At 46.8% G+C, this 23,465-nt stretch overlaps 1 protein-coding gene across 1 annotated transcript; it reads left to right on the top strand.

The window, feature by feature from the left end:
* The first annotated feature begins 7,993 nt into the window (after nt 1-7,993).
* SLC22A7 (solute carrier family 22 member 7) lies at nt 7,994-23,013 on the top strand. The gene is given in 11 exon segments (XM_068186022.1): nt 7,994-8,707; nt 8,709-8,954; nt 11,404-11,507; nt 15,503-15,657; nt 17,025-17,193; nt 18,944-19,061; nt 19,902-20,011; nt 20,106-20,320; nt 20,788-20,896; nt 22,252-22,458; nt 22,642-23,013. Coding segments are annotated over 11 exon segments (1,629 nt in total). The 5' UTR covers nt 7,994-8,575; the 3' UTR covers nt 22,706-23,013.
* The last annotated feature ends 452 nt before the right edge of the window (nt 23,014-23,465 follow it).

Genomic DNA, 23,465 nt, shown 5'->3' with positions numbered 1-23,465 from the left:
TGTGGAGAGGCTCAGACACACGAATGGATGGAGCTGCTTAACTGATTTGTCTGGTTGGCAGCACAGGCATTTCTGTTTGCCTTGGTGCAAAAGGTGTTTTAGTAGCAAATATCTCTGGGTCAGTTGTGCTTGGAATCACTGAGAGGCAGGAGACTTTGCTTGCCCTTTTTTACGTAAAGAATATTATAATATATATATTATTACAACAATATAAGTAGTGAAGTGACCATTATATATAGTGACTAAAGGTTAAAAAGGATTCTGCTACCTTCAGAGAAGTCTCATCTGTGACTTCAGATGTGTGCAGGGCTGACTGCTGTGTGCAATGAATGTGGATGGGGGAACAGGATACCACTCTACCAAAGTGCATATGAGCTGTGAGGCTCCACCTGCTTGAGCATGAACCAGGGCTGAAACACACCAGCCTGGGTGGCTGACAGCTGTCCTGCTTGCCACCAGACCTGCAACAGATGCTGGACTGACACACAGATCTGTGGGGCATGGATCAGGATCTGGAGCACTGCTGTTCATGTGGCTGCTCCTGGCTAACACAAGCACTGGGAGTTTGGTGGTGAAACATTTTGATCCAAAGCAGGTTGTGTTGGGGCAAGAAAATCTTTCACATTTCTCCTTTCCAACACAGAGGTGTTTCCTCACTGTAGATCCTGTGTAAGAAGACGATCACTGATAGCCTGGGCAGCTCCAGTAGCATCACAGTGGTCCCTCAGCACACATCTTTCTTCTCTGTATAGTTTATTGACCCATGACTATTCCACATGCACTGACACCAATGTCCACGTAAGGCCTTGCCCCACACATCAGCCACCTGCAGTTAAATTAAACCTGTGAACACAGTAAAAGTCCCATTGTGCACATAATGAGTTTGGTATCAAATGAGTTTCTTCTGGCTGAACTGAAACATGCCCATGCTCCAGCAGTGCTAGGCTGGTTTGACAAAGTCCAGGGGGACCACCTGCGAGTTTGCAAGCACCTTTGGTTCCATCTGTTTGCCAGCTGCATCTCCACATGAGGAAGAGCTTGGGCTGCTGTTCAGGCCCTTTCCTCATGTGGCATGTGCCTGTAACTGGGCTGCTGGGTGGGTGGGAGCCTGTGGGCTCAGTGTGTGCTGGCTCCCAAGATCCTCTGCAGAACCCCCACTGTCTGTGCTCTTCAGCAGCAGCAGCAGCAGCAGGTGCTGCATTCCAAGGGGCTGGGACTATGCTGGCAGTGGCAGCAGAGCCAGCTGAAGTGAAGACCTCCATAAGCATTGGAGTTGGTAGTTTTGCAAGGCCAGGGAATAGCTCTGCCTGCAGGCTGAGGTGAGCTGTAATCCCAAGTATAGCCAGAATCCCAGGAAATGACAGTGATTTATACACCATCACTCTCCTGTCACTTCATTCCTAATGTAGCTCCTCTAGCAAATCTTGTCTTCAAAGTAACTGTACGTTCCCTCCAGGTCAGTCCCTTTTTGCCTGGGGGGTTGAAGCCCTCCTGGATTCTGCAAAGCCTGAGGCAGACTTGGCCATCAGTCTGTGCAGCAGGCCCTGCCCCATACAGGCCATATGCTGGGTCATAAGGAGGAACATTATCCCTTTTGTTTCTGGAGCTGCAAATGGCTGGAAAGCAGGTTTAAAGTAAACACTGATGCCCTCTGTGCTGAAAGGAGGAAGGGAGCTACCAAAGCAAATCCAGAGCTGGGTTCCTTGTTGGGACCAAGATAATAATTTCTCCTGCTCTTAGCTCCTGAACCAGAGGGGCCTCAAGGGTGAGAGCTCTGCTTTGGTGAAGATACTGCAGGACTGGTGTCAGCACCGTGCTCCTCGGTGGCTGCTCTGCCTCTGGCTTGGCCCCTATTGCCCTGCCTGGAGCACAGGGAGCTCTGGCACAGGTTCTCTGGAGGAGGCTGGGGCTGATGTTTCCTCGGGAATGCATGGCACAGGCTTGGGACCATCCCTGCGGAGGGTGGGATGAGCTCTGCAGGATGTGGGGGTATCCCTGTGTGTGAAACCAGTGTTGGCAGGACTGCTGTGCTGTGGGACCTGCTGCTTCTCCAGACAGGAATTGGAGCTGGAAACACAGATAATTTTATATATCTCCTTTTAACACGATAGCATGTGACTCTACACTCAGACGTTGTACCTGGCGCACCAACGTTTTCCTTCGCCTCTGGCACACTCTGGAGACAGGACTTCTGCTCCGTGGTACTGCCTGCCTGGAAATGTGACTGAATCCCAAGGCTAAATCTCTCTACATATCTTCTTTGCATTCTTTAGGAAAGCAGCTGGAGAATGTTTACACACTGCAAACAGAATGTAGGACTCCGACTGAGGAACCACAGTCTGGTTCAACTGCATGGCAAATTTCTTGGCCATAAAATCTGGCATGCATCACAGAAGCCCTGTCTATGTACAGACCCACCTGGCATTTGTCTTAATTTCAGATCACATCTTAAAAAAAATAAATGATTATGCCATTTCTTGTTCATATCAGACACAGTTGTCATTAGATTTGTTATTAAAAGGGGATTCTGGATCATGCCATTAAAAGCCTGTCTACCTTTTCATTGGTGTCTTCTCCCATTTATTGGTGTTGCAAGACACGTTCCTTCACCATGAACCTTGTTTACAATCACACTGCAGGCAGCAGGCTCAGCCATCCACTCCCAAAACAGTACTTGTCAGAGAGAAAAGCCTGCTTTTTTAACAACAATAAAATAAAAAAAATATGCTTTGCAAAGCCTAGATGCCACAGTTAAGATGCCACATTTGTATCCATGTTGGACCTGCACATTAATATGTGGGAAGAGGAGCAAAAGCAAACCAGTAACTTGGCATGGTTTGACTTTTAATACTCTCTGACCATCTGATGTTTAAGCTGAGGACAGTTTTTACAACATTCCTTTTACTGTGCTCAAGTTACCTCGTGCCTTTGGTGTGCAGACCACATCCAGGGGTGTGTAGCAACAGCTTAGCACCCAGCTTTAGGAGAGGGCAGTGGAAGAGGGAACAGAAAATAATAAAAAAATCCTGGTCCCTTGGAAAGATATTCCTGTGATGACAAATTTTATTCTCTCTCCAATAGCCAAAAGAAAACACATTTGACTCTAGTGTAGAATCCAAAATTATGAAAATAAACACTGGGACATAAAAGCTCCTAAAAGTCTATGTCAGGAAGAGGCAGATGATAATTAAAGCTGAGCGGAATCTTTACTCAGAGCAGCTTTTGTTATATTTGGAAAAGCCAAAGAAACTGTTGAGCTCAGGAATCTTCCTTCTGCAATCACCTTGAGGCATTTCAAGACAAGAAAAGCCCCAGTGCAGAGAAGGCAAACCACAGGAGTGCCTTAACACTGCAGTGGAAGCCTGCACTGCAAGGAAATGCTTGTTACTCCCAACCTTGTGTTCATCTCCTCTCTAATGTCAGAGGGAGGCTGCCATGGAGCAGCCATGGGGCTCTGGAGTCAGCTGGACCCAAGGACCCTTTCTCATGCCAGGGAGAAAAAGTCCTTCAAGCCTGTAGCTTCGAGGAAGCTGTCAAAACTTCCTTGAAGTTGCAGAGAGTACCTGGAGACCATGAGAAACTTACAGCATCCACATAGGTTTCATCATGTACAAAAAATGTCAAAAGAAAATAATGCAATTTAGTCCAGCTGTTTAAATTCACTAATTAATGTTTGAAACAGAGGTAGAGCCTCAGATTTAAAATAAGAGGCTAAACAAGCCCAAAACTTTGTAGTGTAATGTCAATAGGCTCATAGGCTAATTCAGGCTGGACGAGACCTCTAATATTTCATTAGAATTTTAACCCCAAAGCATAAATATAAATTGAAAACTGTCAATAAGCAACCAGTTTGGGACAGTGCATCTCATGAGAGTAGTCACAAAAACTGCATCCTCAAACAAGGAATAGGTTGGAGGCAAGAAGACCATCTGGAAGGTAACACCAGATGCCCTACTCTCTTTGCCATGTGTCTTGTTAATGTTGGAGATGGAGTATTGAGTGAGTTTCTTATGGATCCAGGGGAAGCCTGAGTCAGTTCCTGTATTGCTGAAACTGCAAATGCAAAGGATTTTCATTCAAACATAGGGAAGAAAAGTCAAAACTGAAGTCTTGGTCACCCAAGATAGGAGCTAGGAGATGCTTAGATTAAATGAGAAACATGGTGGAACAAGATAATTAGTAGAGGAAGGTGATGAGTGAAGGGAGACAGAGAAGTTCTAACACTGAAGGTGTGGTGCTGTATGGAGAAAGCAGCTTCCCTGGACACTGCAGCTTTTCTTCACTCCTTCTGGGGAGGAGCCTATTGGGAAGGGGAGGAAATGCAGGATAGAGCTGTGGAGCTGTTGGGACCTGACAAGTACACGGCCACATTGGCACAAAAACACTGTCAAGGTGAGCACTGGACCTTGCTTCACCCACTCAGTAATTCCCTACAAATCATTCTCACCATCTCCCCATCTGTACTTTCAGTGCAAGTGTGTGACTGTGTGTATTTTCACTCCCACACCTTTACTGTCTGCACAGGCTTTCCAAAAACACTCTTCCAGCCAGAGCTAAAGCCTGCTCCAAGCTCCCCATGCAGTATTCCCTGAGTTTTTGATGTAAAGCCCTGGCTCTTCAGGGAATCAGGGCCTCAAAGGCATTAATGGCTGTTACTGTCCTGCACCTGCCACCAAGCACCTTCTGCTTATGGCCCAGGACTTCATTTCTGCTCAGGACTGTGTCTCCCATCCATCTGAGCTGTGTCAGATGTGTTCCTCCTGTTCTGGGTGCTGCATGGATCTTGCTTTGTCTTCAGCCCTTCTCCTGCTCCACACCAAGCTCTCTGGAGGGACTCTGATTCTGGTTCATCCTCTCGCTGCGTCTGGGGTTCTTGATCAGCTCTGTGCCACCCCTGACTCTGCCAGCCATGCTGAGACTCTGGGTCTGTGCCCAGTTGAGGAGGACATGGCTGGTCCTGTAGTCTTCCCAGCTCCTGGGTCATCATTCCCTGCTCACGCTGCTCCCTGAACCAGTGGGTTTGTTTTGAGTTCCCTGGCAATGTTTTACTTCACACAGGATTATCTTGTCTAAGTGAGAGGATAATCAGATGGAATCTCACCCCTGAAAATATGTGATCCTGTCTGGACTTCCTATTCCTGCTGCGTCTGTGTTTCCCTGACTGAAAGAGGAGTTTGGATTTGCCCTTTCCTCTGTAAAATGCAGCCAAATAATCTGGGCTGAATCTCTGCCCTGCTACAGTTTCCCAACAGCACCAGTTAGAGGAAAATGACATGAAATTAGTTCCATGAGATAGAGAAAGGGGTAAGAAGGAGCATGAGACAGGTCTGGGGGACCTGTTTGGGAAGCAGGGAGCACACAGGTGCTGGCTGTGGATTCATGATCCCACACAGCAGAAGACATGGATGTGGCTGGTGTCCTTTCACACTAAGGTAGAATCAATGTTGTATTTTTGACAGGTAAGAAAAGCAGCTTTGGCCAGACCCAGTCCACTTACAAAACAGTTGTCATTTGTATAGTTGAGTAAAACAGCTGCAAGCAATGGAAAGCAGAGTCTTGTTCATGTGGCACCAAGTCAGAATGGCATCAACTCCCTTTCTTCTATGACCAAACAAAGATCTTCAGGAGCCCCAGGACCTCTTTGTTGGCTGCACCTTCTCTTTCTCTGAGTGAGCTACAAAATCTGGTGTGCACACATCCTGCCAAGAGCATTTGGATATGCTGCTGCAGCACAGTGCACCTTAGACTGACACTGCAGGAATCCTCAGCTGACACTGCCAGCTCTGTGGCATCTCCCTGTCTAAATTGCCTTTACAAATCAGAGAAAAAATGGAGCCTCCCTCTGTGTGTCACATCTCCCTCCTGCAGGCATCAGAGCCTGCACTGAGCCGCAGTGAGAAGGGGACTCTTCTGCCTTCTAACAGCAAGTCCAGCTCAGCGGCTCTGATGGACACAGATTTTCATGGCACTTAGACATAACTTGGAGAGAACAGTGAAAATTATCATTTAAGCACCAGCCTGCAGGCACTGATCAGATCTCCAGCTACTCTGCAGCAGCTGAGATGCCTGAGGGGTGGCTCCAATTGCTAAAGGAGCAAATCAACTCTTTCGCTCCTTGCACCATCCAGGGTATTACAGCTCCATAGGAGGTGATAGGAAATTACTGCTGGGAACAGAAGAGCTAACACCTTAGTTACCAAGTAATTTAATAATCCACCCCTCTCAACAAGTATTTGGCATCCTGAAAAGGAGCAGAAGGAAAGATTGCAGAAGAAAGTGTTACATGTGTGAAATAAAAAGCAAACTCCTCCTTTCAGCATTATGTGTGACAGCAGCAGCAGAGGAGTCTGACTGCCCTCACCAGGCATGTTCAAGCCGTTTGAGCCAGGTCTAATTAACCGAGTTGTTAATTCAATCAAGTCAGTCACAGACCTTGCATATGTGTTGGTCATTAACTAAAGCTGGTGACTGGTTAAAGGCGCACATTTGGGTTAAAGAAATAGAGCAATGTACATTTTAAGCAATGCAGTATGAGCAGCAGAGCCCCAAGAGCTGCAGAGCAGTGATCCATAATCTCATTTCTGATAGGGAGGCTGGATCTGTTTGCAGTTTAAATATTCAGCAGCACATCAATTAGAGTTTCTCTCCTTTGCTCTTAGAAGACTGGTGATGATAAAAATAATTTGTCCTTTAGTTCAACTTCAGCTTAAACTGTAACCCTAGAGACACAGCATTGTCAGGTGTCCCTACTTCACTCCTGTGTACTTCCTTTGTGCCTGTCCCGGGATGAGCAATGAAATGGCTCATACCATGGCACTGGGGCAGCACATTAGTGAAACATGGGTGGCCAGGTATGCTGCTGAAAAGGGAAAAGGTCTCTTAAGGTCACAGATTGTGGTGTTATTCTGCTCTGTGCCCTCACAGCACTTAATGTCTGGGCAACACATAGTCTGGGCCATCAGCCACAGCAGGGGCCCTGTGAAAAGCTCTTTCGGATCTGCTCATCCCTACCTGCTGCTCTACAGCCCCTTGTCCACAGCCCTTGGCTGCAGGGCAAGGCAGTGCAAACAGGTAGCTCCTGGCAGCTGGCACCCGTTCCAACATTTCCTGAGCCCAGACTCTTGCTGTGCCTGCATCCCAACACCAAACGACCCTGTTTTCATGGTGAATGGCCAAACTGGAGCTGCTTTAAAGCAGAGCGTGTCCCAGGGCAACAGCTTGGAGAAAGGTTGGAGATGATGCATCAGCACCAACCAACACCCAAGAGTGCAGGGCTGGTGGAGGAGGGAGGGCACAGACAGCGTGGAGAGAGGTACAGAGGGTGAAAATGCAGTGGGAGATAACTTAGAGCAAGCTCTCAGCAGCTCCACTGCTGTACTTCTTCAGTTTGTAGCCTTTGCAGGGTGCTGGCCCTGCTTGCTGCGTGATGCTCTGCCCCCTGAGCTTAGGACACAACCTTCTGGGATGTGTTCCCCTCCCGGGCCCAGTCTGCCCAGAGCACCTGCTGCAAGGGAAGCAGGCTCGTGTCTTGTCCCCAGTTGTGAGGAGGGTGTGAAGGGACTTGCAGGAGAAGGTCCTGCAGGGACCCCAGGCAGAGTCAGCCCCTTCTCCCACTGCTTTGAATTTAACTGCCCCAATCTCATCCCCAGTCTGTGCAGCAGAGGCAGCAGCACCCGTGGCCCTGTCAGGTGTTGCACATTCACTCCTTCGGCTGTCACATCAGTCCCCAGAGCCCACCAGCACGGGGCTGGACGCTGCAGAGTATGTCATGGCCTCCAGCATGACAGGTGCAGCCTCTCTGCGTGCCGGCAGCTGTCATCAACTCCTTGCCTTTGTCCTGGGAAAACCCCTTTCCAGGTGGAGAAAAGGACTTTGGGGGGAAACGTTTTCACTTTTTCCATTCTTTGCAGGTCACAGGTGAGCAGGTGGCCCTCACCTACCTTTTCACCCCAAAGGGCACACCTCCCTGCTTGCATCCACCCTGAGACACATCTCCCTTCCAGGCAGCCTCTCAGCCTCTCTACACTCCCTGCTCCAAGGGCATGGCTTGACACAAACCACACCAAAACACACTGAGCTGGTGCTCAGCAGCCAAGCTCGGTGTCCTTGGATGCCCTGACACAGTGGGACACCCCCGCTCTTCCAGAGGCCTCTGTCACAGTCCAGTGGGTCTGGCTGGTGACCAGCTCACACCAGGCAGAGTTTGCTGCAGGACCTTCACATGAGAAATGAGAGTGCTCTCACTGTACTGTCCCCACAGCCTCCCTTCCTAATGTAGTTGTCCCTCTCCAAAACCACAGCAGGAGGAAAGGACTCCAAAAAGATCAGGTGCCCTGTGCTGGGTCTGTTTGAAAGGGATGTGTTGTGGGCACACAGGAAAATTTCTTTGGCTATACCCTAAATGGAGAGTTCCACTGTGACTTTTGACACCTTTCAGCAAGGTCTCAAAGTCCAAAGAGGTGGCTGTATGAAAAGCTACGGGAAGTTGAGCTCCAAGAGCAGAGGCTGCTTTTCAAGCTCATGTTGCTATTCCTTGGTACATAGCTGCTCTGAATGAGCAAACTCCAGAGGAAAGATGAAATTTGAGGATCTCTTGGTGGAAACTGGGGGCTTTGGCAGATTCCAGATTTTGATTTTGGCTATCCTCTGCCTCCCAAGAATCAACCTTCCCATGCATTTCCTGCTGCACAATTTTCTTGCTGCTACCCCCCTCTCATCACTGTGCAATTCCACACCAAGAGGCATTTGTGAATCTCACCATGGAGGAAGTTCTGCTCATCAGCATCCCTCGGAAGCCCGATGGCACTTTCAGCTCCTGTGAGATGTTCTCACAGCCTCAGTTTCACCTGCTGCTCAACTCCTCTCTGCAACCAGAAAACAAATCCATCATCCAGCACTGCCAGCATGGATGGGTCTATGACCGCTCGCAGTTCACCTCCACCATCTCCACCCAGGTAATTCCTGGCCTGTGATTCAGCCAAAATTGAAATTAGCTCTGTGCTTTGAGAAGATGGAGAGGTGTTTGCTGAGTGCACAGAATGAGAGGGGAATCTGTGCATTGTAACCAGTGGACATGACCTGTTCAGAGAAGATGTCCTGGGAGGGGGAAGCTCTCTAAAGCTCAGTATTAGGAGCTAACATTTATTAATATTATTTTTGTGAGCATCTCATCTTGCTTAGATTGATTCCAACATTACTCATTATAATAATCTTAATTTCTCCAGACGATTGAGAGATTCAGGAGGGGGTGAGATGGCAGGGGAAAGATGCAGATATAGGATTTTCTGTGTGTGGGCCACGTGGCATTTGCAAAGGATTGCATCCTGTCAGGGTTTCACATGAGCTCTTGATATCCTTTCTTGGTTTTCCAAACACTTTGTAACTTCTATTCCCTTGGCCACCCCTCCTCATTGATCTTCACCTTCCTTCTCTTCTCCCCAGTGTTGTGCTGCCTCTCTTCTCCTACCACCAATATATCTCTGCCAAATCAAATGTTCTCTCTGAGGGTCTTCCACTGAGATGGAGCTCATAACCAGTCATAACCTTGAGCCTGCAAAAGGTCCCTGCCCATCAAATATTAACCACCCACTTTCTGAAACACTTTTCCAGGGCTAGCAGTGATACCTCTCAGTGTTAATGCTTTACTTTCCTTGGGAAACAGTCCAAATCACACAAGGTCTCAGGGAAGGGGAAATTTGGTCAGGCAAAAGGGGCACAGTTGGATTGGAAAGATAGTGCTGATTGTCTCAGTGGGAGCAGGGAAAAGTCTTAGCCTAGAGCTGGTGTTTCCTTCCCACCACCCAACCACTCCTGCTTTCATCAGGCACAGAGGTGAGGGTCATGTGTGCCCTGGCTCTGTACCTTATTTCTGGACTGAACTGGGGAGAAAGACGTGAAGCAGTCCTGAGGGAAAGGGTAGAAGGAGGTACACAAGGCAGCATGGAGCCTTGTGATGCTGCTCCCATGGGCCAGCAGCCTCGGGACCTGTTCAAGGGACCGGGGCTTTCTCTGGAATTCTGCTTTTGTAGCAAGAAAGGTTGCTCAAGGTCTGGCTGGCCTCATCAGAGAGGCTGCAAGTCTGGTTTGATGATTAAATTTTGCCACATTTGCACACAGAGAAAATTAACTCTGAGGCTTCACCACAGCATTCTGTAGAGATTAGTGATAATTTGCACTTCCAAGACAGTAAAATTATGTTCATTGACTTAATTAGGATGAATGTCCAAACCAACTCTTCTTTAAGAAATCAATAGGTTAGTATTAGGAGTAAGTATTTGACCTTACTTCCCTCTGCCCTCCTTGTTCCCTGCACAGACAACTTCCTAGGAAACTGGTCAGGGTAAGAGGAACTGGTTGTCATCACAACATTCCGCAGTGTTGGCTGAGGGGTGTGACAGCATACTGCAGTGGGACACCCTGCCAATGCCCAGCTCACCACGGAAGTCTCAGGGGCACAACAGAGGGAGCTGGGGGAGACTTGCACCTGGGCAGATCCTGCAGAGGTCAGGAGAAGAAAATGGGGAACTCTCCATGAGTGGTACCCAGGAAAGTTTTCTGATGCCCAACCATGTCCTGGGGTGCATCAGGTACAGCATCACCAACCAGTCAAAGCAGAGGGTTGTCCTGCTCTGCTCTGCATTGCACTGGGGCAGCCTCACCTCAAGTCCTGGGGGCAGTTTTGGGCACCACAGTACAAAAGCTATTGGAGAGCATTCAAAGGAGAGCCATGAGGATGGTGAAGGGTCTGGAGAGGAAGCCATATGAGGAGTGGCTGAGGTCACTTGGTCTGGAGGAGACTAAGGGGAGGCTTCATTGGGGTCTTCAGCGTTCCCACAAGGGGAAGTGGAGAGTCAGACATGGATCTTTTCTCTGTGGTGACCAGTGACAGGACCCATGGGAATAGCCTGAAGTTGAGTCAGGGGAGGTTTAGTTTGGGTATCAGAGAAAAATTTTTCACCCAGAGGGTGGTTGGGCACTGGAACAGGCTCCCCAAAACAGTGGACACAGTACCAACCTGACAGAGCTCCAGAAGCATTTGGACAACAGTCTCAGGCACTTGGGGTGACTTTTGGATTGTCCTGTGCAGGGCCAGGAGTTGGACTCAATGACCCTGATGGGTCCCTTCCAACTCAACATCTTCTACAATTCTGTGATTCTATGAAGTGTTCACAGAGAGGCTGTCACAGTAAGGATGGATAACTGGGACTTTTTTAAGAGGCAGCTTTCCGTTTTCCAGGACTCTGGCACTGTCTGATGTGCAGTTTAGTGCAGGATTCCACCTGTCCATCAGACTCAACAGATAAAAAATGCAAGATACAATGTCTGACCACTGGAACGAAGGAGCCTGAGAAAGCAGCAGAGACTGAGCTGGGCACTGAGTGTCATTTTGGCCTTGTGTTTCAGTGGGACCTCGTGTGCGAGCAGCGTGGGCTGAACCAGGCAACAGCAACCTTCTTCTTCATCGGCGTCACCATGGGGGCCGTGGTGTTCGGGTACCTTTCGGACAGGTTTGACCCCTCCCAGGCTCCTCCTCCGGGTCCTCAGCTTCACAGAAAGAATTCCACACACATGTGACCTTCAATAGGTGATCAGAGAGGTGGGGAAAGGAGAAAAGGCAATTGCAAAGGCAGAATCCAGCCTCTCCCTTGGAAATTGGATTCAAGCCATACTGGCAAGCCATGCAGGGATCCTGGATCAGTGAGCCAGTAAATGCTTCCCAGATCAGAGAAGCAGCTCTGGCCTTGGTTGGGAGTCAGATGCACTGCTGACTGTGGTCAGAATTGCTGCAGGAACAATAAAAAAACAAACAAAAAAATTTCCAGCCTGCAAGACCAGTTTCAGTCCAAAAATAAGTAAGCTGACTGATACAAAGCTGAACAAAAAGGCTAAAATAATTAACTCCTTGCAAATTATACACAAACTGGCTAATGACACCCAAGTGAGGGGCTCAGAGCAAATGCTTACTATAGCTCAAAAGAGTCTCCAGCAAGGAAAATCTGACTGTCATTCCTAGAGAATCGGGGTAAGGATTTTTTTCAAGCAGGGAGGTATTTATTCCTCAAGGAAGAGCTGAAGCAATGAAGAAAGCAAACAAATCTGCTCTCTCTGGATAAATGTTGGGATGTGACAATATAAATCTGAAAAATAAATCCAAGTAATAATCTAGAAAGAGCATCAGATAAGAAACTAAATATTTTTGTCAACAGCAAAACCAGGAAACCCATCAGAGGACAGAGAGTCCAGGCACACAGTTGGGATGTGCTATTCCCTATACACTATTCATTATTGGGAAACTGCTTCCTGATTTCCCTCCTCTGGGAGGAATTAAGAGTACAGCAAGCTGCAAAATCACTGCAGAGGGGAGCCTGAAGTGTGAAGGACCCAGAGACTTTAGTGCTGCAGATGGGAATGTTTATATCCATATCTTTACCCATGGGTACATGGGTATACTTGTACAAGGACTCAAGACAGCTGCATGATTTTCAAACTGTGTGCCTTGGCTTTGTATCTATAGTAGTTTTATAGCACAGCTGGAGGGAGAGAAATTCAGAATTGAGAAAAAGAGCGGGACAAAATATGGCAGAAAATAAGGTAACACAAGCTAGCACAAAATGAAAAGTAATTTGTTTCACAAATGGATTGTGAGAGGGAGGAGCCAGCAGAGGATCAAGGCATAAAAGGAGCATCTGGAAATAAAAAGACTGTAGTGTGAGGCATAAATGAGTGTGCTCACAGTGGAAGAATGTGTAGAGGCAGGTGCTGGAGCTGGAGCTTTGAAATAAGCTGACAGAAGAAGGCAGAGAGAAATACCCCAGAGGAATGCCAGTTAAATGCCAGGAGCAGGAAGATGCTGTTCTGGAACCCTACAGCATCTTGGGGATAGAAAAGCTTTAAACTGGTCTCCAAATAAGATCTCAGGAGTGCCAGGCAGCCTGACCTCTGTCTGCACCAGGCAAATTGGCAGAAACTCCTCTGAAAGGTGAAGACAGAGCCCCAGGGGGAGGTGAGACACGCCAGTGAAGAATCAGCTGGGGCTTTCCAAAAGATGCAAGCCTTACAAATGTACAGGATTTCTTTGCATCAATCAACAGGCATGTCAGCAGAGGAGACACCATCTCAGTCTCCTTGTCAAACACTCTTTAAAAAACTAAGCTGCCCCAGGGTAAGAAGGAAGGTCTCAGCATGACTAAATAAGTAAAAGCCAGGAAGAAGAGAGGACATGCAAGTACTCCATTATGACAAGGGAGCAGCCTGTGCTTGGATTTTTGTGTTTTTTGGTGCATTTATAAATAATCTGGGAAGGGAGCAAGTGGGGAGGTGATGCTGAGTCTGGCAGAGATGAGGTCAGAGTGTGGAGACTTTGCAGAAGAAGCTAAAGGACTCTGTGACTGGATGAGAGAATCACAAGACAGAATTTCAGGGCAGATTAATCTAAAATAGAAAAACAATTTAAACCTCTTATTTAAAATGGAGGTTCTGAGCTGACCACAGCTACTCAGTAGGAAGATTTTGGCATTATACAGCTAAACACAATTTTGCTCTAGGCAAATATCCACACAGCAATGAGTAGTGGCTAGGGAAGCAAGAGGAAAATTAAGAATCATTAGGTTAAACCTCAGATGTCACCCCCCACATCTCCCCTATCATCTCTTTAAAGCTGACCTCCCACTAGCAACCTTCCTTTTCTCTGGCAGAGATGAGATCCCACTTCTTTGCACTAACAGTGAGGCAGAGATTTCATCTCTGGTGCTCCAGGGGGAAAATCATCTGGCATTTTCCTACTGTTCAAGTTCAGGTTTTTTCTAAGCCATTACAGATATTTGGATTTGAGAACTACTCTACTGACAAATTTTACCCAGGTAAACCCTCCAAAAACCTTCACTGTGAACAAATATATGCAAAAATACATATATATTGTTTCTGTTATTGTCTGTCTTCTCCAAAGACTCCTTTTTTACTTTTTCCTTGTACTGAATTGGTTCAATGATGAATGATGCTTTCGCAGACTTCCAGATTGGGGTTTTTTATGAAAATGGCTTTTTTATTAATTTTTATGCTTGTGCATAATTTTTATGCTCTGCTTCCTTTATTGTATTTTCTACAATCTTTCAGAGGTTGTGCTTTCTTACCACTCTCTTTGAAGACATTTTTAATGGCATTATTTCTAGCAGCCTCCCTCTATCCTGCAGTTCAATCCTGACAGCTCACTCCTGGTTTTCCTAGCAAGTAGTGTGCATTTGCTGAGAGTCTAGTAATGGTTCCTTAAATAACTGCCTTGACTCCTGCAGGAAATATTACGGTTTTACATCCTCCTTACTGTATTTTCAAGGAAAATCTTCATTTAAAAAAATATATCTTCTTTCTTGGGCAGTTACCCATTGGAAACTGGATCCAGCTCTGGTGGGTTTCTGGGTGCTTCCTGTTCTGACCCAGGGGCATCAAGATGTCTTTTACAAAATATCTCAGCTTAAATTTCAAAGCAGATCTGGCAAACTCCCTGTACCCAAGCCACAAGTTGGGGGGTTTTGCTAGTAGATTCATTTACCAGCTGCTGAATGAAGTAATTTTTGATTATTTTTGGGAATGCTACTGTGGCATTATGTTCTGGCATGCCACTTTTTCCCCTGGAGCAATCGTTCCTGCCACCATCCTTCTCAGGTGGCCACTGGGAGAGCCCTAATGCTGGGATCAGAGCAGGATTTCAGTCCTTGTGGGCTGAATACCACCTGCTGGCAGGCTTAATCTACTATTGCTGCTTGAGCCTAAACTTTCCAAACATGCAGTGCTGATGCTCATCAGGAGACCAACACCTTGTGCTCCATTTTGATTTTTAGATTTTCATAGGTTGTGTACAAATACGTGCAGACATATTTCTCTGTCTGTGAGAGTGTATGTGTGTCTGTGTGTTATATACACATGCATTTGTGTGCATTTGATGTTTTGTATTTCTCCACACTCTCCACACAGGGCTCTGGACAATGGCGTAAGGAAACCCCAGGGGAATAACATCCTGGCAGATTCCTCAGAAACCCCTTAGGATTTCAGGGCTGTTTGCACATGAGGGAAGACAATTGGATTCCTTCATTTTTCCTCCAAGGAGCAGGGTGAAAGTGTCATGGCTTTGTCTCTCCCTTGAGAGTGGTGGCAGTGGCCAGTCCTGAGTAAGCCGTGGGAGAAGGACATTGACACTGGAGGGAGCAGGGTGCGACAGCCACACGGGATTGGAAAGTGGCATCATTGCTTTTGGTGGTGGTGTTGGCCAGGAGAGCCAGATTTGTTGTTCTGAGCAGTGCTGGTCTTTCCGCTGGAGAGTCACAATGTTTATGGGGTGGGCTCTGCAAGGGATTGCACCACTGTGGCACCAGCTTGAGCCAGAGCCATTTCCTCCTCTCCAGGATGCTGCATCCTTTAATTTTCCTCTAAAATCTCTGGTTTGCCCATTTCAAACCCTGCTCCCATGACAGGTTTCCAGCCACTGTAACCTAGCCTGTGCTCGTGGCAGGTTTGGACGGAAGACCATGCTCCAGCTGTCCCTGGTGTGCTCCGTGGTTTTTGGGATGCTGAGCGCCGCCTCCATGTCCTACACGATGCTGGCCATCACACGGACCCTCACTGGGGTGGCCCTGAGTGGCCTCTCCCTGATTGTCCTGCCTTTGGGTGAGTGTGGGGGGCTGTGGCTGTCAGGAGGGTTTCTGGCAGGCAGGGGGTGGGAAGGGATTTGTCTGCCGGGCAGGGCAGACTTGGAAGAACAGGGGTCTGGAAATTGCTGCGTGTGCAACTTCCCTCTTGCAAGGATCCCAGAATCACAAATTGCTGTTAGTCTAATTAATATTTAACAGTCTACTCAAAATACAACAACCACTTGTTAATACTTCTGTTGCAACAAGCTACCCAATTCCTGTCAAGTATCATCAGTAACACAATAAAAGCCATACTCCAAAGTCTCTGCCCCTTTCCACTCGTACAAATTCTCACCTTTCAAGCACACACTGTTAGGACAATTCAGCAGCATTGCCCTGTCCTCAGCACGAGAGGATGGTGTGTCATGTACAGGGTATTTCTACTTCCCCAGTTTCGAGTTTGCTCACAGTTTTCCTAAGGTGCCAATCTGTATTTTACAATGAGAAGAACTACCAAAAAATTTTTTAAAAATCACACAGAGCTAGGCAAAACTGAAGCTGAAGAATTTAGGTAATTACATAATTAAAAACAAGCTCCAGATTTCAGGATATCCAGTAAACCACTGGATAATTTTGTAAATACAGTTGGGACATACTGGGCAAAAAGTATTGTACCCAAGAACAATTAACATTTGCAGCAGAAATTTCCAGGATTTTTGCAGATCTAGTCAAAATCAAGCTAAAATGGCTTCAGTATTGGAAAAGCCCACACAAGACCTGACAAATCCCAAGGCCTGCTGTGTTTGTTTATGGCTATAAAGGTTGATTCCTGCAAGTCATAATAGAGTTTGGGAGGGGCATTTCTGATTGTTAGAGGTTATAGCAAGATGTCCAAACCCTCGGAGGAAAACTGGCTTTTAGTTCACACACACAAACAAGGAGACCCCCATATGGCTTTACACTTTTGCTACTGTCTGCTCTGGGTGGACTCCATGTGAACAACAATTCTTCTCAATATATTTCTTTAATCTGAAATAATGAGTGGATAGAGAAATGGGAAACTGTGCAGGCAAGATGGTTAGGGGGAAAAAAATCTGGTTGATGAAAAGTGCTATTGGATGAGATTAAAAAAATCTCTATCACCACGACTGGTTTTAGCGCTGTTCCTTAACACATGTCCAGTATTTCTTTTCCTAAAGTTTTATTTTAGTGGCTTACAGCTTTGCAACAGCTTAAGTACTGTGGCTGAATATTTTAAATGTTCCAAATATCGGCCAAACTGTGGAACTTTGTGAAGGAGAAGACCAGGGATCCCTTGCTTTGCCCTTGTTAAAAAGCCCTGCAGGCCCTTCCTTCCTGGAGAAGTCCTGCATGTCCCAGCTGGATGCTGCCTTCCTCTTCCAGGGATGGAGTGGGTGGACGTCCAGCACCGCACCTTCACCGGGATCCTGATCAGCATCTTCTGGAGCATTGGGAACATGCTGCTTGCCCTGGCAGCGTACTTGGTGCGGGAATGGCACTGGCTGCTGGTGGCCGTGACAGGACCTTGTCTCCTGAGCATCGTCTGTCTGTGGTGAGTGCAGCACCACAAAGGAAGCACAGTGGGATTTGCCTCCTCTGTGGATCCTAGGATTCGCTCGGCAGCCTCAGGACAAGTAGGACTCATCTGTCTCCTGTACCTGGATTGCCCATGTGTGGCAGCTCTGGAAATCTGGAGTGGCCTGGTTTTCGCCTGTCCGGCAAGACCAGGAGCCAAGGTTAAGTCACAGTTCTGGGGACAAGGAGGAGGCAGGAATGAGGCTGAGGCATTAGGATGACAGGTGGAAGCAGGATTTGGTGCAGTCAGCTCTGTCAGAAGTGGCTCAGATTAAAGAAAAGAGATTCCGATAAAGGAACACTCAACCAGATCCCAGCTTTAATCCTTGGTAAACTCAAGATAAAACATTTATCCATTCTCTGTCCCCACCTCATTGGGAAGGATACTTTTGGCACCAAATTTTCCATGAAAGCCACTGACACCTTCAGGCTAAGTCAAATTCATTTATATCTGTGCTTCCCAAGGCTTTTCTCAGGTATGTAACCATCCTGATGGGCCAAACACATCTGCTTTCTATGGGCAATTTCCCCCCTGTAGCCTTATTTAAGAATACCTGACATCTCCTAAGCCTTAAAATGGGAGATGGTTCATTTAATCAAATAAACTTTAATTTTTCCATCTTTTTTTTTCACGTGTAGTAATACAAAGTAGAATACAGAGTTGATTCATTGACAGTCTAAAGAGTAACTTCTGGTATTTCACTGATCAAGTCCAACACAACTAAAATACATGTCCTGCTGACGGTTTTAGTTCAAGTTGTTTTGCTCTCTTTCTAGGGCAACCAGCTGTAAAAAACTGAGTCCTTGGAAGTGCTGAAATTCACAGATGCATTTGGACCCACCCTTTTCATCATAACTGTTTGACTTTTCTTCTTATGTTACTATCTTTTATGGAGATTAGTTCTCCATCTAATTATACTCTAGTCTTCAAGCACCCATAAGGTCAGTGATTGCAGAAAATTGAAAGTCTCTAAAGTATGGAATTAAAATCTAATTTAACACTTGGTAGATATTATTGACACAAGGTCACATCTCAGTGGAGACATGAGACAACCAAAAGACATGGTATTACTCTCTAGAGACAGTGGCAATGAGTGCAAAATGCCATCTTTCCTTCTTTATATTTCCCAAGGTTGTAAGCCTGTCAGAAGGAGATGAAAACTTTCAACAAGACCAAACATTTTCTCCAAACATTTTTGCTCTACACATAATTTTCAATTCCTGCTTGAATAGTGACAACAGTTGCTCATTAGTTTTACTGTAATCTGATTTAGGGCATATGAATCACAAACATTGGATTGTAGGGATCTGGTCTTGGACCATTCTAGTGGGAGAGTCCAGTGTACAGAAGGCTTTGATTACTGTGAAAACCAAATCATTTTAGCAAGTAACAAAGTATGTATAGAGCTCACTGAATTCTTTCTACACGGTGGTTTTTAATAGCTGACAACTTCAAAATTTAAAGAGCCCCAGAAAGCACAAATGTGTAGATAAAAACTCCCTGGGGCCAGTTTTAATTGGTAAGAGTTTGAAACTTCAGCCAGCTCAGCCTTCAGGGGTAGAAGAGCCTGTACCTGTCAAAAGGGTGCCCCACTACTCTTCCTATGCACCACAGTTGCTACATTTAGCTGAGGTGGAAGTCTCATGGAGAAGATGCCAGAGCCGTGGATATGGGGTGGACAACAGACAGCTCCAACAGGAACAATCTCCTCTCCTTGCACCTGCAGGTGGGTCCCAGAGTCTGCCCGGTGGCTCATAGCCAAGGGCAAAGTGAAGCAAGCCCACAGGCACCTGCTCACATGTGCAAGAATGAATGGAAGGAAAGACTTTGCTGTCTCACCGGAGGTAAGGAACTGGAGATCCAGACACATGTTCTTCATTTCCCACTTTGTCTCTCTCTGTTTTACTTGTTCGATACCTGGAGTAATGCCTAGCCTGCAGCATGGTCTGTGGGGCACTGTGGGCATTTTTCTCTAGAAAGCAGAAATTCACTCCTAAAGTTAAGGCACTAGCTCAGCTCCCATAAGGCCAGAAATCCTGTCCATTAGGTGGAGTGTCTTTCCACATGTTTCTGCCATGGCAAGAGGCCTCAGTGGACTGGACGCTGGAGTAAATACACAGTGAGTAGAACTTATTAACTCTGCTGGTACTTACTCCTCAATCAATTGCCAAAAAGCTTTTGGACAAGCAGTCTCTTCTTCTTCACACACAGTGAAGAAGAACTTCTTCTCAGTGCCTGACTTTTTAGGTATTCTGTATTTATATAAGTAGATGGATAAATAATTACTCTTTAAATGAATGCACTCCTAATAACAAAGCATGAAGCTCATTGCTAGCTTTTCATACAACAGCAGGCAGCCACATGGGGAACAGGGTGGAACTGGCCAACGCTGACTTTTCCATCTGCCATTTCTCTACAGACCTCTCTGCTACATGGGGCATGTAGGTGAGAGGGAAGAATAAACCATGAGGAGAAAAAGAGGTCTAAAATAGCAGGCAATGTGTAAAGTTGTAGGAAGACATGCCTCTGAAAATGTATGTTCAGAGAATGGTTCTGCAAAGGGAATGTATGGAAAATCCAAGGTGGATCTGAAGCTGGGAAGGGCAAAGTCCCCAGCCTGTCTGGGATCCGCATCCTATAACAGTACAGCAGCTGAGCTATTTCTTTCTTTCCATCTCTGCCAGGCCCTCACAAGGATGGCAACAGACAAAAACATGGGAGGGAGTTACTCCTGCATCAGCTTGTTCAGGACCCCAGTCCTGAGGAAGATCTCCCTGTGTTCTGGTGTGGTGTGGTAAGCAGTGTCACTTCATGGAGGAGGAGGGGGAATTCATCCTGCAGTTCCCAGAGGGATTTCCCTCTGTCCCATCTCCACCCGCTCCTTGCAGGTTTGGTGTTGCCTTCTCTTATTACGGCATGAGCATGAACCTGACTGGCTTTGGGCTCAGCATCTACCTCTCCCAGTTTGTCTTCGGCGTCATTGAGATTCCAGCCAAGATAGTCATGTACGTGCTGGTGAACCGAGTTGGCCGGCGGCAGAGCCAGGCATGGACACTCATCCTGGCCGGAGTCTGCATAGGAGCCAACATCGTCATTCCCAAGTGTGAGAGGCTCTTCTGCTAAAGGGGGAAGGGGTCCATTTTGTGCAGTGCTGGAGAAGGAGAGCCGTGGATTTGTCCACAGGCAATTCTGTGTAGAGAAATCCTCCACGTGGAGGGTGTCCCTGAGACAAGGTCACTAATGTGGGCTAACCCTAATATCGGTCACAGCAGATTGTCTCCAGTCACTGTCAAGTGGCTGCTAAAGGGTCCAGCAATGGCAATGCACAGTGCCTATTTTAATTATAGACTTTGTCCAATGGGAACTGTCAGGACCTATCCTGTCATCAGTTCAGCTCCCACTTGGGCTAATTCATACTAAACCTACAGACACAGCCTTTGGAGACAGCAGCTCCAGGGCCATGAAGCTCCTTGTTTTGTGTGTGGGAGGACTGAACCTTCTGCCTTCTTATACCTGGAAGTTTCTTCCTAGAGGCAGCTCATTGTCATAAATGCCTTTTCTTTCCCCCAGACTTCACCTCCCTACGTTCAGTAGTGGCCATTGTGGGCAAGGGTTTCTCAGAAGCTGCCTTCACCACTGTCTTCCTGTACACCTCGGAGCTCTACCCCACCATTCTGAGGTAAGAGATGCCACCCACCTGAGCACAGCCCCAGGGCCTGGCTGCAGTGCTGCCCTCCGGCCTTGGCCATCGGCACAGTAGGATGTGCTGGTGACTACACTGCAGCACTGGCCCCTTGCCTCTGGAACTAGCAGGTTCTAGGGATTCTGTATACTCACAAGAGAGAGGCAGAAAGCCGCCCTTTTTTTCACCTGGGTTGTGGGTGGTTTGGTTGTGCTAACAGGAAGATGAATGGAAAGGTGAGGAGTATTCTGTGTGGGAAGATCTTTGCACTCCATAAAGCACCTGTGCTTAGTAAAGTCTTCATTTCCTGTCATAATCTGTCAGGAACTGTTAAAAGGACCTGAAAATAATAACTTGAAATATCAAGTTTTACAAGGGACACATACTACCACGTGTTTGAGAGTCTTTTAGACATTGGGTGATATTAAAGCAGGGATTAACCAGCCTTTCGGGAGGAAACACTGAGCTTATTTGACATACCTGGGTAATGGTAACATAACACCAGATTTAGAATTTGCATAGGTTAGGATACAGCTACGTCTGGTGGAGGGAATCACCTCACTGACTTCTTTGTGCAAGTCTGAAAACACCCTCATGAATCACAGCAGGCCTTGTGGCTTACTTCACTTCTGTCCCTTCCTGCCCAGAATACCCTCCTCTGCCATTTAGTCCTTTAGCTTTCAAGGGTCTGTTGCTTGCAGGGAATGATTCACATTTAAACCAAAGTAGTCACACTGATCTTCTACTTCTTATCTCAGATCAATTTGTATCTTTCATGCTCAAAGACATTGACAAAGACAAAATTGTTGATTTCTTCTGCAGTACTTGCTCCATATAAGCACAAGCAGGTCCTGGGATCCTTGTCATGAGTGTGAAATGTCACCCATCCCCTCAAAATTAGGTCTTACTTCTGGTCTCCTCTCCAAGGTCTCCTTCCTTGGACCAAAAATGCTCACAGGTATCTCTAGTGTATGCCATCTGAAGTACCTGGGAGAAGGAGGAACTTGGATTTGCTCTAAGCAGGTTGGAAAACTCACGAGTCTTACTATTAGAAAATGCTGTCAGGGTTTTAGACATTTAAAGTGGAAACAGCTTTAGAGCAGGTATTCTTAGTGTGGAACTGCAGCTTCTTTCTCACTATAGACATAAATCTATTTTTCACAGCAGCTACAGTTGATCTCTGAGAAATATGATGGTTTTAGGAAGATATGAAGAAAGAAAAGGAAAAAATGGCAGAGGGAAAAGCCAGGGGGAAAAAACTCAGCACTTAGATAAAATTGCGGGGAAAAGGGCAGAGGTCTGACATGACACAAGTAGCCCTCTCTTTCCTGTGGTGGTCTGCACCTTTCTAGGCAGAATGGGATGGGGTACACCTCCTTCATGGCACGCCTGGGAGGGGCCCTGGCCCCGCTGGTGTTCCTGCTGGACGAGGCGTGGTGGTCCCTGCCCGAGGTGACCTACTGCGGTGTCGCAGTGTGCAGCGGCGCCGTGGCCTTTCTGCTTCCGGAGACGCTCAACATGCGCCTTCCTGAGGGCATCGAGGACATCGAGAAGCCACAGTGAGTCACCTCCATCCTGCCCTGTACCCTGCACGTGGATTCTGATGAGGAGAGGGGACATCCCTCTCTGCTGCCTGCAATTTCCCATCTGTGGGTGGCAGGGGAAAAAGGGACAACCCAGTGGGGCTGTTGGCCTTCCCGCTTATCTGTCCATCAGCCCAAACATGATTTTTTTCCTTCCAGAGTAAAAGTGCCGCCAGAAGCCAGCGCTCCTGAGGGCGTGCCACTGCAGGCTCTCCTGAAGTGAGGAACCCCATGGGACAGCCACCGTGTAGGACTACACAAACTGAGCTGTACTCTGACCTGCCAGGGAAAGAGCCTTTGCTGCCCACCGACCTCTCTCCCAAGGGAAGTGGAACTGAAGACCCTGGAGGAAAGAGGCAGATCAGGACACCAGCTGGCAGGAGCTAACTCACTCTGTGGTGTGGCCAGCAGCAAAGATGCTCAGGTCTAACAGGGTGTGGAAATAAAGGCACCTTGTGCTAAGCTTTTCCAGTCTTTGGCCTTGTTGGACATGGACCTTTCAGAACTGTGCACAGCCTTCCAGAAACTACTGTCCATTGGTTCATGCACCTCAAGAAACAATGCAGCGAGAAAAATACCGAATGTGAATCGTGCAAACCCAAATAAGCTCTAATAAATCCAACTGGGTGGTAATTTATGGTTTATTTTAAACCATTAACTGTAGCTACAAGTATTTCTTGTATTTAAAAAAGATCTGGACAGTTTTCACACTGAGGCTCAAAGCCAGAAAAAAACACTTGCAGAAGTCCCACTGAGAATGGGTTAACTGCAAGCATTTTTCCTACATACACAAAGAAGAAGAAAGGTTTTGCATTTAAATCTAGTGTGTATGCAAGAATTATACTTTAAGCTGTAGGAAAAAAAATCAAAACCAAAACAAACCAAACCAAACAAAAAACCCAAAACAAAACAAAACAAATAGGCAAAAATCCCAAACCCCAAGCCCAAAATCTACCTTGCTACAGGAAACTTTGCATGGAATA

Source organism: Anomalospiza imberbis, chromosome 3 (assembly GCF_031753505.1).
Source record: "Anomalospiza imberbis isolate Cuckoo-Finch-1a 21T00152 chromosome 3, ASM3175350v1, whole genome shotgun sequence".
Taxonomy (NCBI): domain Eukaryota; kingdom Metazoa; phylum Chordata; class Aves; order Passeriformes; family Viduidae; genus Anomalospiza; species Anomalospiza imberbis.
Note: the sequence above shows the minus strand (reverse complement) of the source record. Positions and strands in the feature narration are given on the sequence as shown.